Source organism: Myotis yumanensis, unplaced genomic scaffold (assembly GCF_028538775.1).
Source record: "Myotis yumanensis isolate MYYU_CA2020_CCGP unplaced genomic scaffold, mMyoYum1.0.hap1 SCAF_12, whole genome shotgun sequence".
Classification (NCBI taxonomy): domain Eukaryota; kingdom Metazoa; phylum Chordata; class Mammalia; order Chiroptera; family Vespertilionidae; genus Myotis; species Myotis yumanensis.
This window is the reverse complement of record NW_027223763.1, coordinates 46,838,463-46,854,694: the sequence shown is the minus strand read 5'-3', so window position 1 is coordinate 46,854,694 and position 16,232 is coordinate 46,838,463. Positions and strand designations below refer to the sequence as shown.

General features: G+C 35.1%; 1 protein-coding gene across 5 annotated transcripts in view; it reads left to right on the top strand.

Annotated features, from left to right (window-relative positions):
• The window catches only part of RFX3 (regulatory factor X3), a 287,064-nt gene that overhangs the window by 204,471 nt on the left and 66,361 nt on the right, over nt 1–16,232 (top strand). For all 5 annotated transcript variants that reach the window (XM_070431589.1, XM_070431586.1, XM_070431587.1 and 2 more), the window contains 2 exons: nt 5,519–5,593; nt 12,998–13,179. In XM_070431589.1, coding sequence (XP_070287690.1) covers nt 5,519–5,593; nt 12,998–13,179 — 257 coding nt within the window. The remainder of the gene's footprint in view (nt 1–5,518; nt 5,594–12,997; nt 13,180–16,232) is intronic.

Here is a 16,232-nt window from a genome sequence, read left to right as displayed (position 1 = left end):
ACTGAGGTCTCAAATTAGTCTTTCAGATTGTCACAGGGCAGCCTGCTAATCTGATTATAATAGTTTGCAGGAGAGTTGAAATTTCAATAACAGAATGATCAGTATTCTTAGAATAGAAATCATGCAGCAGAGAAATGAACAGGAAAACATTTTAGAATCTATTCATGTCAATGTGTTTGATAGGTGTATTTGAAATGTTATATTCGCACAGTAATGAAATAAAGATTCTTGTGTTCATTTCAAGTAAAAATAAGGCACTGCCAAGTTTTCTGCCTCAAATTTCCCACCTTTAAATCTTTAATTCAGAAATACATTTATATTCACTCCTTCTTTTCACTGCTCCCTTTACCATAGCTTCCAAGGTGTTTTCCTGTCTCTAGATTCTTACCCTCCCTTCATCAATATATAAAGTGCTATCATATCAGATTTATTCCCTTTCTAAAAGTTTTCCAACAATGTTTTATTTCCTTTTTAAAAAATAACTTTGTTTTTTAATTGATGTTATGTTTTAAAGATCTAACTTACCTATCCCTAAAGGAACGTGATCCTTCAGCCAATTTTACTCTTCCTTGAATTTACATTCTGCCATCTTATCTCTGTGCCTTTCTTCATGCTGCCTAAAATGTTCACCAACGTGCCCCTATTGGAATACCAGGCATTGTCAGTCCTGTGCTAAAGAACCACCTTACTTACCGGTGCTCTCTCTTTAACCTTATCAGGAAGAAGTAATTCTCCTCTCCTTCCCTCCTTATGTATTCTAGTAATAATTATTTAATTCATTCTGCTTCCCTTTAATCATGTAGGGGAGAGAAAGTGAAAGAGACATTCCTTATATATGCATAGATACACTGTGTCCCTCTTCCCACTTAGGTGGCGATGTGTTGTAATCTGGTTGACAGGGCTGTTAAATATCTTTGCAAACATTTCTGTCTCCCTCCTCCCCTCACTCCCTCCCTCTATTTCTCCATCTCTCTCTATCTCTTCATCTCTCTCTCCACATACACACTCACACACAGAGCTAAATGCACCTTGTATACAAATGGGATTTTATGTTCATTGAAATGGAATGAAATCTCATGAAACTCTACCAGTCTGATGAAGTTCCCAGTATTGTAGCAAGCACCATACCAGTCAGTAAGTTGTTTTATATTGGGGTGGGGGAAGTTATTTTTATTGTGAAAAAAACAAAAACAAAACAAAACCGTACATATTTCTTGAATTTGAATCACTTTTAAATTCTAACTAGCTGATAATCTAGTAATTGAATCATTTTTATTATATGACACTACAGTGATATCTTTGTTGAGATTAGAAACATTTCTTTAGAGGATATATGAGAATATCATGATGAACATTTGGGCCAGTGATCTTTTGGAGCCATGAACCTACTTTTAAGCAAATGTCCCATCTGTCTTACCTGATTATCATTTCTTACCTTAAATATGACAAGTTATGTGTACTATGGGATGTAATTTAGTACTAAGTATATTTCTAGCCAGGAGAATTCTTAAGTTTTTCCTAAGGACTGAACTTAAGTTTTGAATAATCTACCGTAAACTGGAAGCATATGATCTCCCCAGTTCACTCTGGCCTCACTATTTTATTTGTGGTGTAAAATGCTAAAGTCTGACATCTTTTTCTTGAGATTGGTTTAATCGCCAGAAGCTTGAATGCAAATATCTAATACATAAAAATGGAAAAGTTAACAAATTAATTTAACTTTCAATGGACCTAGTAGAAATTTATCCTAATTTGTTATCATGATTTATTTAGATAGTTTGCTGTCTCTCTATCCAACCCCTACTCATTATACATAGATATGGATAGCCCCCATGAAACTATGACAAGACCAATAATCCATTTGGAATATTACAGCTGATTAATCCTCCATAACTGTATGTCAAATATTTGCCTCATTTTTACTCTTCTTCCCTGATTTTACATTGTTCCTCTAACTTCTCTCTTGCCCTCACTTTCGTAACACATTCCCATGGATGTTAATCTCTTCTCATACTCTTGTCCTCTGAAAGCTTCTATTCAATCATTTATTGGGTACATTTCAGACTTACACATTTTACCCTTCACCTGGCAGGGCATGGTCTGTTATACCTAATAAAACCCATCTGACTTTATCTGAAAACGGACATTTTCAGACATCCCACACTTCCCTTAAAACCTTAATGACATTTCTTCTTTCCTGACTAGTTATTAGTTATTACCAATAACTAATTCCAACCTGTTATTTCAGCCTCACTTCTCACCACTCCCATATATCACACCCTACAAACTGGACTTCTCGACATTTCACAAACTGTGTTTCCTGCCTCCCAGCTTTATTGAGTCCATTCTTCCTTTCTACAGTGTCCTAACCCCCACTTCTGAGAGTTCTCCATCTTTTAAAGCATTGAGTTCTGAATTTGGGGAGTCTATAAACTCTGAGAAAATGAATCTAAAATTTTGTAGACTGTTCTTAAATACATTTTTCTAAGTAGAGGGGCCATAATTTCTATCACATCCTCAGAAGCAGACTAAGACTCCCTCAAAAGTTAATGAATAAACAAGTTTTCATTTTCTTCTACAGGTCTGAACTACTCTTTTATTTTTGACACATATGGCTTTGTTTAATTTCACATTTGTACATACATATGCCATATCCTGTATCTCTTGCCAGATTATAATATCCTTGGGTTATGAATTTTTTATCACAATTCCCTGCACACTGTGTAATATATGATAGGTGCACAGTCACTGTGTAATAAATTAAACCTATCTTGTAAAGAATGGATCAGGGCTATGATCCTTTCATGAAATAAGAATTCTCTTCAATGTTTTCATTGAATAAATATGATAAATACATGCTATGTAATTTTTGTATGCTTTTCTGTAATTCTTAGCTAGGTGGTCACTAAATGTTATGGCTTCTCTTGGGACTAATTTAATGCCTCAGAGAACTCATGGGTATTTGGATCCTGTGAGCTTCCAAGTGGGTTCCAGTGCACTTGCTCAGAAACTGGTCCTCTGCTTCAATCAACCTTTATTTCTTGCTTGTCCTATCTTCCCATGTTTCCTCCTTCTGTTGCTTGCCTCTCCAAACTCAGCATGGGCCTAAGTCAGGGCAGAATATTTCTACAGCCAAAAGAAATAGTCCATTTTTAAAATATATATATTTTTATTGATTTCAGAGAGGGAGATAAGGGCAAGGTAGAAACATCAGTGATCAGAAAGAATCATTGATCGGCTGCCTCCTGCACACCCCACACTGGAGATTAAGCCCACAACCCAGGCATGTGCCCTGACCAGGAATCTAGCCATGACCTCCTGGTTCATAAGCCTATGCTCAACCACTGAGCTATGGCAGAAGAAAGAGTCCATTTTTTAATTCTGTATTACAAAGGGACAAAAGGACTAAAATTCTCAAGGTCCAAATAATTCTAGAAAGTCGGCATATCTCTAGGGAGCCCAGTGTGAACCAAGGCATTTTCTGGACTTTATGACTCCCTCAAAGCTCTTCAAAAGCTGGCCCAAAATGAGAGGAACACTTCCTAATACCCTGGCCCTCTCGGGAATGTCTGGAAGTCTGAGATCACTGTAGAGTGGCAACGTAGCAATAGAAGCAGATCATCTAACTTTTCTTCAGAAAAATAAGTGCTCTTTTATCCAATTTTAAATTACTGATTAATAAACCCAGGCATGGATTTCTCCCTTATTGTTGCTCAGCTATTACATTCCTGATAGTTTTGACCTTTCATCTAAATGTATAAAATTAAACGATACAGATCATATTATTTTTATTTAGTACACTGAACTCTAACCTCAAAATTTTCTCCCTCAAACTCTAATGAAACTGTAGGTATTTAGGCAAATTAAACTTTTGAGCAAATGCTTCCTAGAAATGATTGAAAGTTATTTCAGCTTTTAAAGAATGTTTTCTCTTTTAAAAGAAGAGCATTTATTGATTCCCTTTTAAGAGCTCCTTTATAATTTTACAGTATAACATTTCAGTGAAATGTTTGTTTACTCATTAAATTTCTGTTACTCTTTCTGTATTGTATCATGTTTCACTTGCACAATATCACTTCAGGTTATTCTCAAGTATTAGTGATAAACTGCATTAACATCCCATTTGGCAGAGAGAAATGTTTTAGAACCCAGTTTACTTAATTTTGTGATCTAAAAAATGTTAACAATAGAATAAGACATAGTATTATATCTTATGAATTAGTAAAAGTATAAGAAGAAGAACCAGTCACTTTGAAAATAATATAAAATAAAATTAAAACGATTAAGTCTCATGTTTAGGAGAAAATTATTTATATTTGAGACCGAATGTCTGTGTATAAAGTATTCCACCACTAAGAAATTTGAAAAAAAAACAACAACTTTGATGTGGATATTGCCATACTTTCTCTTTTTTTGTGGTGGGAGTTGGAAGTTTATTAACATTTCAAGGAATCATTAATGTCCATAACCAATGGAAATATGAATAAGTTATCTTTACTTTAAGGGATTAAATATTTTTATAACTTCTTATATTGAATTATTTATTTGATCAGATGGTAAAAGTAAAAATAATGATATGGATTTTCTCTCTTAAATAATATAATGTGATTTTTATTTAACTTTAGTTAATATGTTAATATAACCTCATAACCAAATACAGAGTGTTCAGAACCAAATTATAGTACATGCTTTATAGTAGGAGCAGATGGATAGATATCTCTAAATATGAGGTTATTGGGAGCACATCTCATATCATTGACACCTGCTACTTAGTTAAGGTGTTAGATTGCTCGTATGCTGAGATTACATGGAATAAAACCTTCTGTGGTTGTCCCTTTTCTTTCTTGGCTCTGAATTATTTTTCTCTTCTATGTTCCATTTCTTCTGTCATTTATAATAGTTCCTCCTCACCACCACATCCTAAAGCATAATGTAGGCACCCCGATTACATCTTAATGTTTGTTCATACTAATGACCCTCCACTTCCAAATTTTAATACAGGGTTAAGAGAGTGGTGGATAGATTTAATAGTTTTTGAACATTAATGAAGGTGTCTGCACATTTGCATTAAAATACTAATGCATATTAAACAAAATCTGCACCATAATTTTTATTTTATGAGAGAATAGAACAGAAATTAAATACTCTTCAGGTGGGAGAAAATTTAGGAAGGGAGCTTCCAATCTCACATCTTGATTTATGAAAGTCAAGAATGTTTTCTCAGAGCTGGAAAAATCCATTGGGGTTCCTGCTCCTCTGGTCTCCATTCTGATTATAATTAGAGAATGTTTTTTAAAAAAAGGTTTACTTTTGTAATTGGACTTATTATTGGTGTGCATATTTTTATTTTATTCTCTGGGGGTGGGGAAAGATGGTGGACACACAGTTCTGATGAGATATTCATTTGCCACCATTCAACAAGAAATTGAACTTTAAAAGTCTATCAAAAATTCTCTGGGGAGCCTTTTATTACTATCTTGTCTTGAGCCCTTTTTTTTTTAATGACATCTATTATCAGATTGAAATGGCGATTGAGACGCTGCAAAAGTCTGACGGTCTGTCCACTCACAGAAGCTCTCTTCTCAACAGCCATGTAAGTTGCCTCTTCATGTAAACTAATCTCTTGCTTGTTCTGCATGTGTTGCTTGCTTCTAAATGCTTGTTTTATTTATTTACTTATTTATTTTGCTTCTTAACCTTTCTTTCTCAGCCCCTAAGATCTCTGTATCACTTAATGGCTATTTTGTACAGTGAAATATCTAAAAAGTAGAGTCCCAAGTATACTGCTTGACTAGGTTTTTGTACTGTTTTGATACAAATATAACATTTCCAAGTTAATAACAAGCTGCTATTTTATTTGTAAAATGTAATTAATGGGAATATTAAACATTTAAACTTGTCTATTTTAATATTTATTTACTATGAAGCAAATGCTTATCTGCATCTATCTCTGTCTGAGACAGAGATATGATTATGTCTACTTGTGTGTCCAGTAATATTCTTTAAGTGGAAAAAAATATTATTAATGCCAAACCCAATGGTAAACTGTTTGAAAATGACTTGCTTATCAGAAAGACTATGTCAGATGGGCAGGAAGCAGCTGCTTAGAGAAGCTCAGGGCCTAAAACCTAAAGAAAAATGAAACGGGGCCAAAAGAAAAAATGAGGCTGTAGATAAGCCATAAATTGCTAATACTTGAGACAAAACAGGAATAGTGTTACTATTTCTTGAAGCTTCTGACTGTTATCTGATGCAGCAGCACTACAACACTGGTAAGTGCAAGAGGAGTGATGATAGTTTTCTGGAACTAGAAACATTGTCATCTAATGTTCAGATTTGGGGGAGCCAATGAAAATACTGATTAAAAATTATTTTGTTAACCTGATTTCTGACTAGTAAGTAAATATACCTATGAATTAAATGTTTTAGATAGATCTTCTGCTAAATTAATATCAATGGCAATATAGTAAAAATTAGTTTTCCCTCCCAACTGACAACATGTATATTCTTAAATTTAGAGATAAGTTATTATGATTTTTAAAAAATTTTCTCCATATTTCATGACTGAAAAGTCCAAAATTAGATTACCCAAAATAAATTTTAGAAATATAATAATTCTTTTAGTAAACCTAAAACCTTTGGCTAATAGAAAATAAAATTTCAGAAATACCATTATTCTTTCAGTAAATCTGAAACCTATGGCTCAGAAAATGTTTTCACTGCGCTTTTTAAAGATTTGAATTTTAAGATTTAAATTTTATATTCCAACACAACACTAAATGCTATGTATTTACATAGTTGTTTTTAGATGAAGTACTTTGTCTTGTTTCTTTTCCAAGAGGAAGTATCATGGCAAATAAAAAGAGTTTAGACAACTTGGAGAATGCCTCCAATTTTTGGTGAAAATTTTAGATATAACTTTTAATATAACATACTTTTGACCCTTCTTTTTTAAACACTTTAAAGAATATAATTTTTTTCCTTTTCTGAAAATTTGTATGCAATGTGTCATTCTTTTATAGGTTTCTTAAGTATATCCTTTTTGTGTTAGCATGAGTCTGTGGCTGTGGGTAAAGACTAATTTATTGTGTCATTAGGTAATATGTTTTTGGGGGTGGTGGTGACTAACTGGTGTTTGTGGTTTGAAAATGGCACATGAATCTGTTGTTCACTTTTAGTCAAAATATCCAGGGACTCAAGGAAAAAAACCACTGATGTTTCCAGTTATCTTTTTTGAAAGTCTAGAGATCTAAGTTGTGCTTTGATATTCAATTCGCATTTCGTTTTCATTTCAGGTATATTGTTTAGTAAATTATATGTTTAATTTTAACTTGAATTATTCATCTTAGTATTTTCATGAACAATAATGTGGGCATAAGAATTTTTGTATAATTTTATTTGTTGATTTGTTAGAAACTTTTCGAAGAGGTTAGGGTTTTTTTGAAATTATTATTTTCTTCTAGAATCTGTGAAGTAATATTTAGAGTTAATGAACGTGTGAATTAAGCTGCATAAACTACAGTTAACTGTTTGTTATGCTTTGGCTTCATTCTTTTTATTACATAGCATGACATATCTTCCATATTGTTTACAGCTGCCAGAGTCATTTCAGTATGTAGAAAGAGTGGGCATAAATGTTGCTAATGCAGTAATAATCTTTCTCTTGATTTCCTGATTCATTTTATTACACTTCTGAGGTACAGTTACATTCATTTAAAAGCACGTTTATAGATAAGTCTTTAACAATCAAATGATTCTACAAATGGTCTGTAAAGAACAGAGAAAGGATCAGTGTTCTGACCAGTCAGGTTTCCTTTCTCCCTGAGCCCAGAAGACCCTGTTGTCTTTCTGTTCTTAGGAAGTTAGTAATGCTCCTAATTCTTGTTAGATTTATCTAACAACTAGAGTAAACTACTGCATGCATTCTACTTGAAAACCACCGACTAAGGGTATTTTAAATTCTGTTAACCTAATTGATGATTTTCAGTTGTGTAGAAAAATTTTAGTAGAGAGGTATTTTAAAAATGAAATATTGTTAATAGAATCTATTGGTTGTTTCACTGCACAAGACTGATATGGAATTATTTGAAGTTTGTGGGATTCTTTGAAGAAGACAAGAATTCATCTTTATGGTAATAGTTCTTTGATTGATCAGTTTCTACAAAGGGTCAATTTCATTAGACAAAAAGTTAAAAGAAGTTGTTGATAATTTGTGCCCCATATTCATCAGTTTCTAAAGAAGGATCTTAATCATGATTTCTTAGCTCAAAATTTGTCGTCATTCTATTTTGGAATATGGACCTGAACAGATTTCCTATTTTCTGTTCATGCACTTGATTACTCCTACTAATTCAGAAAATTTCTATTAGGGTTAAATCAGAAATAATGCTCTCAGAAAAATCCAACTTGATTGCTTTGATTTTCATCTTTTTGCACATGAGATGATGGAGTGGGGTATTCAATTTTGTATCCCTTTTTCAGCATATCCTGGAGAGTCTTGGGTACCACTGCTCTACTTTTTTTTTTTTTAATATTTATTTTATTGATTTTTTGCAGAGAGGAAGGGAGAGGGATAGAGAGTTAGAAATATCGATGGGAGAGAAACATTGATCAGCTGCCTCATGCACAGTCCCTACTGGGGATGTGCCCGCAACCAAGGTACATGCCTTGACCAGAATCGAACCTGGGACCTTTCAGTCCGCAGGCTGACGCTCTATCCACTGAGCCAAACTGGTTAGGGCATGCTGCTCTACTTTTATAATTATGTTGTTATTATCCAAGTTGAAATGCATGTCTGACTTGTCTGTTTTATACTCTTTATGATGTCCCACCTGTGACAGTACAGTTATACCAAATGCCATGTTTTATTCTATTAAAAATAATAGCATAGTTACATTTATTTCACTAGTAGCATCTTATAGACAAACAGAAAGTATGTATTGATAAGTGAAAATTCTAAGAGTGTAAGGATTTTATATGTTTTGTCCACTGATGCATCCCTGGTGTCTAGAACAGTGCCTGGTACATAGTAGATGCTCATTAAGTATTTGCTAAATGAATGAATGTAAGAAACAAGTAGTAGAAGGGAACAGGCCTTATTTTACCTCCAGTATTCTGAGTACCTTTACCAATCAAGTGTACATTTATTTGGGAACTTATATATGCACTAGAGGCTTGGTGCACAAAATTCGTCCACTGGGGTCGGGGAGGGGTCCTTCAGCCCTGCCTGTGTGGGTTGGGCCTAAGCCAGCGGTCGGACATCCCTCTTGCAATCTGGGATCCCTCATTCCTTACCACCTGCCTCCTCACTGCTCCTTAGCGCTGCAGCAGAGGCGGGAGAGGCTTCCACCACCGCTGCTGCACTCACCAGCCGCAAGCCCGGCTTCTGGCTGAGCAGCACTGCCTCTGTGGGAGTGCACTGACCACCAGGGGGCAGCTCCTGCATTAAGCATCTGCCCCTGGTGGTCAGTGCGGATCAGAGCGACTGGTTGTTCTGGTTGTTCCGCCTTAATGGTCGCTTAGGCTTTTATTATATAGATTGTTTTGTTTTCCAGTATGCTTCATTGGGTGTCTGTGTGAATATTGTTGGTAGAGAGAGGTCTTCTCCCTGCTTACCATTTGAGTGAAAGAATATATGGTCACTCTATCATTTCCCCTTGTGCCACCATCAGATTAAAAGTAGATCACTGCTTCTTTTCCAAACAATCTAATCCTTCGGAAAATCAAAGCCAAGGGTGATATCATTTATCTCCATGTTTTTAGAATAGTACTTTTAATTTCACTTTTTACATCAGTCTATTAGTATAAAATTTTTTATTTGAATGTTTTCTAAATTTTTTGTATGAGATGTTACAGGTAAATGATGCATAGTCTGTCTAAATCAAATTAGAATATTCTAATTCTCTTCATTGAAAACTTTATTTATACTCCTTCTCTGTTGTAATTAATGTAAATTGGCCTTTAATGGTTTAGATTGTATTCAATTTGTGATATTTCAGATTATAAATTTGAATGTAGAAATGTTCTTAAGTTAATTGTTCCCAATTTTCACATAATGTTCTTTAGCATGTGCATTTTTTAAAAATTCCATTTAAAGTACATAAAGAACTTTAGACATTAATTTTTATACACTTTTCACAATCTAGCAAATAATTATTTCATGACTTTTACTGGTTTTAGCTCCTGAAATATATTGAGATCAAAGCAAAACTTTATTTTATTCTCACTCACCCTTGACTTTGCTGTACTGTGAATCTAAGTTATGGTAGGAATAAGACTTGTAAAATATATATCATCGGTAAACTGAACTTAAAATGAATCCTAATGTATAAGAATTCATGGGGTGGGGGGGAATGCTAAATGTTACATTTAGATGTTAATTGGAGAATGCAAGATGTATTTTTTTAATTTGTCAATCAGTATTTGCCTTTGGGAAAAATAGGACCTATTCACCTTCCTTAATCTACCCTGATTAATATAGGTTAAATGTAAAGGTTGAAAGATGCAATTATCTTGGTTTCCACCCTTACAGGAATTTATGTTAGTTCATTAGTAGGATAATCAGCTTTTAAAGATAAAGGTTAAAAGTTTCTATGGTATTTTATGGGTTTTTGAAATCACAAGTGTAAATAAATATTTTATAAAACACCTTATAAAAAGAATAAAAGAAATAGTAATAGTTTAGTTCTAAATTATTTAATGTTAAAGATATTGAACGTTAGTGTCAAAATACATTTTATTAAACACAATACCCAAGGAAGAAATATATCTTTTAGCAGGTATCAAATTATCCTTGGGCAGTGCATGAAGTGTTTGCCTTTATGTTATCCTTAACTGCCAGGTTTCTCTTACAATAAAATTAATCCTTCCTTATACTATGTTTTAGAGACTCAAATGTCTGATTTACAGTTTTATTACTGTCAAAACTTGAAGGTTAAATAGCGGCATGTAGAACACAGATTATAATTCCCAGATAAATCTCAAGAGTTATCTGGTGGGACCTAAACCAGTCTCCAGGTACACAGTGAGTTTGCAGGGGCACTGCCCCAAGGTGGTACAGCCATGGCACAGCACAGCCACCACCATCCTTCAGGGCTTTTACTTCCACTTGACTTCCTCCTGCTTTTCCAAAGTGAGTCTAGGCCTCTGGCAGGGATTAAAGTTCCTCCTCCTGCAGACAAGGGGCAAGGGAGTAAGATGCAGCTTTGCTGCCAAAATTACAGGTGCCAGAGTACCCAACCTTGGGGAATTTTTCAACCAACTAATCACATATATTATACACATATGTAAGTATATGTACACATGTTTATGTGTATGCACACACACTCATATGTATTACAAATAAATTTGGATTTTAAGAAAATGGGTTTAGAAATGAAGAATCTCTAAAAATGTAAACCCTTATAAAAAGAACATCAGTTTGCAGAACAGTTCACTATATTTGACTAGTCTAGACATTGCAGAGAACCACATAGCCAATCCAATAAAAGCTTTTTCTCAAAATTATTCATTGAATGTGACTAATATCATTTAGACTTCTGAGTATTTTAAAGTCAACTTTTGCTCTAATTATCACACTCCTTCTGTGAAAATTTTTCTTCATTTAAAAATGGTCTCTTTTAACATACCTTTAGGCTCAATATTTTATATTGAGCTTTAATTTTTGTACTATATTTTACTTTTATAAGAGACAATTTATGATAAAACCCTCAAATATTTTATTGAATTTGCTTTTTCAAATTCTTTAAAAAATTTTGTCTACAAAATCATTTTATTGATCATGAGAAATTAGTAAACTCTCATTTTTAGATATTTATCTTTACTGTCATGTAATTAATATTAAAAGAAAACTCGTAAATAGTTAAGGCTGTGTACAGAAATATTCCATTGAATTGCATGTAAAATATCAACTCCTTAGCATACCTCTTATAATTGGCGTGGAAATTTTGATGAAATTTAGTGTGAAATATTTGCTGCCATTGTGGAAATAATAACTGGTATGTTAGTGATCAGGAAATGTTGGAAACCAGACTCAAGTACTGAGATAATATATGACTTTAAGAAAGTCATTTAAATCTATTTTAGTTCTCCTTTTGTAAATAAATAAATGAACAAGTTAATAATTTAATTTTTCTAATATTAAAACTCAATAATGAATACCAAATTAGCTTTTCTAAAATTTTCTTGCTCATTCTATACTTTAAACATTTTTTTAAAAAAATATACACAGAGCGACATAAAACTTTAAAACAAGAACCCTGATTGAGAAAATATTGCTTTACCAACTACATTATGAAAATTTCCAAAATTATGAAAAAGCAACATAGTTTTAAGGTAGAAAAATTTAAATGATTCCTTTTCTTTACATGTAACTTTTTAGCCAAAATCTAGTGAGTTTCTTACCTTCTGGGGAAGAAATGACTGACTTTTTTTCCTTTTTGATTACAGAATTCTATCTCAGTAGTTAATGCCATTATTGTATTACCTTGTGTAAGTAAATTACATAAGTAATTAGAATTGTATTAAATGACTAGAACCTTAATTTAAAAACTCATACAAGGAAGCCTGCTGTTCATGTGTTATAACAAGCCAACTCTAACAACATATGTGCCATACTGCTAGGTTTGGAACATATTTTGTTTTGTAACAATTACAAATTATTTTTTAGACCAGTTAATGGAACTATTAGAATTCCCTGAAGAGGTGTTTGTCTCCAAAATAGCAATACAGAAAAAAATATTTTCTCTCTACATGTGTTTGAATGTTTGTAGGAATGGAGATGGCCTGCGGTCATAGGGATGTACAGCTATTTACATTTCTGAGAGTTTTCAAAGTCAGACCACACTGGCCTCTGAATTACAACAGTTTACCCTATTACAAGGCTTGATGGCCATCCAAGTATTTCTGTATATTGCACTTTCAGATGTTGTATTTTATCTTGTGACCTTCCTGTTAATCGTCTGGTTTCTCCGTGTTGACTCTGTCTTGTTTACACTAGCTCCAGTGGCTGTTGGACAATTACGAGACAGCAGAAGGAGTGAGCCTTCCCAGAAGCACTCTATACAACCACTACCTGCGACACTGTCAGGAACACAAACTGGACCCAGTCAATGCTGCTTCTTTTGGAAAATTAATAAGGTCCATTTTTATGGGACTACGAACCAGGAGATTGGGAACTAGGTTAGTATTGAAAAGTAAGATCATAAATTAACCTCTGTTTTTCAAATTACAGTCGTTCAGCATATTGTTTGAGCAAAAGTACTTGATTACAGATACCAACATATAAAGAAGAAATACAGAATGACCTCAGTATATAAACCCCCACAGGGAAAAGAAAGGTCATTACTCAAATACTACCCAACCACTGAGGCATCCTCCTAAACATCAACTGAGCAAAGCTTTGAGGAGAGTGGTTCTCCAATCACATAGGAAGTGGCAAACAAGCCTGTTAATGCAAGATTCACATGTGATCCTTTAAAAGTTAATATGTATCACTGTCTTCTCTTTTGGAACATAACCATACTAAAGATGATGAGTAAAGTAACATATTAAATGGAAAACTGTCTATCTCTTGACTCTTGAAAAATTACATTGAAATGTCTGGAGTAAGAAATTCAAGCTGAGTTTTTCTCATGTCATTTCTGGAGAGCAATTAAAAATCATTTGGTGAACTTGAAAAATATGGGTGTTTTAAGCCCTAAATAATGGCATGGTCCTAATTAACCTCATTTTAGCCTTTTTAAACTCTTTTTTTTTTTTAATCTTTATTGTTCAGATTATTACATTGGTTCCTCTTTTTTCCCACCATAACTCCCCTCCACCCAGTTCCCACCCCACCCTCCGCCCTCACTCCCCACCCACTGTCCTCATCCATAGGTGCACATTATTGTCCAATCTCTTCCTGCATCCCCCACACCCCTTTCCCTCCCAAGAATAGTCAGTCCACTCCCTTTCTATGTCCCTGATTCCATTATAATCACCAGTTCATACTGTTCATCAGATTATTTATTCACTTGATTTTTAGATTCACTTGTTGATAGATGTGTATTTGTTGTTCATAATTTGTATCTTTACCTTTTTCTTCTTCTTCCTCTTCTTAAAGGATACCTTTCAGCATTTCATATAATACTGGTTTGGTGGTGATGAACTCCTTTAGCTTTTTCTTATCTGTGAAGCTCTTTATCTGACCTTCACTTCTGAATGATAGCTTTGCTGGATAAAGTAATCTTGGTTGAAGGTTCTTGCTGTTCATCACTTTGAATATTTCTTGCCACTCCCTTCTGGCCTGCAAAGTTTCTGTTGAGAAATCAGCTGACAGTCGTATGGGTATTCCCTTGTAGGTAACTGAGTTTCTTTCTCTTGCTGCTTTTAAGATTCTCTCTTTGTCTTTTGCTCTTGGCATTTTAATGATGATGTGTCTTGGTGTGGTCCTCTTTGGATTCCTTTTGTTTGGGGTTCTCTGCGCTTCCTGGACCTGTAAGTCTATTTCTTTCACCAGGTGGGGGAAGTTTTCTGTCATTATTTCTTCAAATAGGTTTTCAATATCTTGCTCTCTCTCATCTTCTGGCACCCCTATAATTCGGATGTTGGTACGTTTGAAGCTGTCCCGGAGGCTCCTTAAACTATCTTCGTATTTTTGGGTTCTTTTTTCATTTTGCTTTTCCGGTTGGGTGTTTCTCGCTTCTTCGCATTTCAAATCTTTGACTTGATTCTTGCGATCCTCTGGTCTGCTTTTGGGAGTCTGTATAATATTCTTTATTTCAGTCAGTGTATGCTTACTTTCTAGATGGTCCTTTATCACACCATCGAGGGTCTCATTAGATTTCCTGTACATCTCATCAAGTTTATCGACAGACTCTAGAAGCCGCTTAAAAGACCTCAAAAGTGTGGTTCTGAACTCAATATCCTCCCTTGATAGTTTTGTCCTGTTTCTTTGTCTCCGCATTTTTTACGCTTTCTTGGTACACCCCCTAGTGGTCTTTGTGCGCAGTCTTGTTGTAGTTAAGCCTTGATTGTTATAGTTAATACTAGAGGGATTTGACCTCCAGGCCGACTGGCTGTGATAATCAGCAGTGTCTGCAGTGGAAGAACTTGTGTCCTCTAGGGAGGTGCTAATCTAGCCTTTGCCTGAGGCTATCCGGCAAATGCCTCTGTGCAGGGCTTGGGCGGGGCGGGTCCCACGGGATCAACAGGGCGGAGGAGGGAGCAGTTATGGCTGCTCTCAGTCCGTCCCCAGGGGCTCTGCCTCTCTGTCCCAGCAACAGCTGCAAACCTCGGAGGGACCGTAGCCAGACAGTCCTGCTTCTCCCGTTTGAGTCTGGGTCCCTAGAGACTCGCCCGGATCTGGAGCTCAGAGTCTGAGGCTCCCTCCCAATTGAAACAGACAACCTCGCCCTCAGCCACCAGCCCGCGCCGAGCGCACTCCGCACCTTAGTATTTGACTTCAGCACTGCGCCTCCTCTGATTCTCGGTTCCTCCTAGTTGTAGAACTTCCATTCAGCCAGCCTTCCTGTGGTTCTGGATGATATCCATTCCGTCTTTTAGTTGTATTTTTGAAGTGGTTGTTCGAGGCAGCAAACTCCGTCGTTAACCTATGCCACCATCTTGGTTTCTCCCTTTTTAAACTCTTGATTATGAAACCATACATGTATGGGAGTAAAAATATAGTTTAGTTTTATTGCATGGAAGCCAAAAATGTGAAGAAGACTCTTAGTTTTTCAGTTTGCTTCCTTGTCAAAATATGATAGAAATAATACTTAGAACTGTGGAGCTTCATTTTTACTTTTTTTTTTTTGCATGGCACAAATTTTAAATTTTATTGGACTTTTTATAGGACCATTAAATACTACTGGATTCTATGTCCAGAGTTTTGAGATACAGACCTGTAAAGGTGAGGTTATACAGTAAGCAACTCACATTTAGGGGCTGCCCAGTGAAACCAGGGACTGATAACCTAGTTGCAATTGTTGGAAAAACCCGTTCAGGACTGTACTGAGTTTCCTTGGTTGCTGTCAGCAATTGCTCCTTGACTTGCCTGTACCAGGAGAAATAGCAACAAGACAGGTTAAATCTTTGGCTGGTGACAGTTGATGGTGGATCACAGGCAGGAAACCTGGCTGGTGGCTGAACAGTGCATTGCAAAAGTCTAGACGCAGAATGGTTATTTCATATCTTACACCCTTTCTCCAAACTACTTCCTAGATACTTTCCTCAAATAGGGTCATTTTTACTTT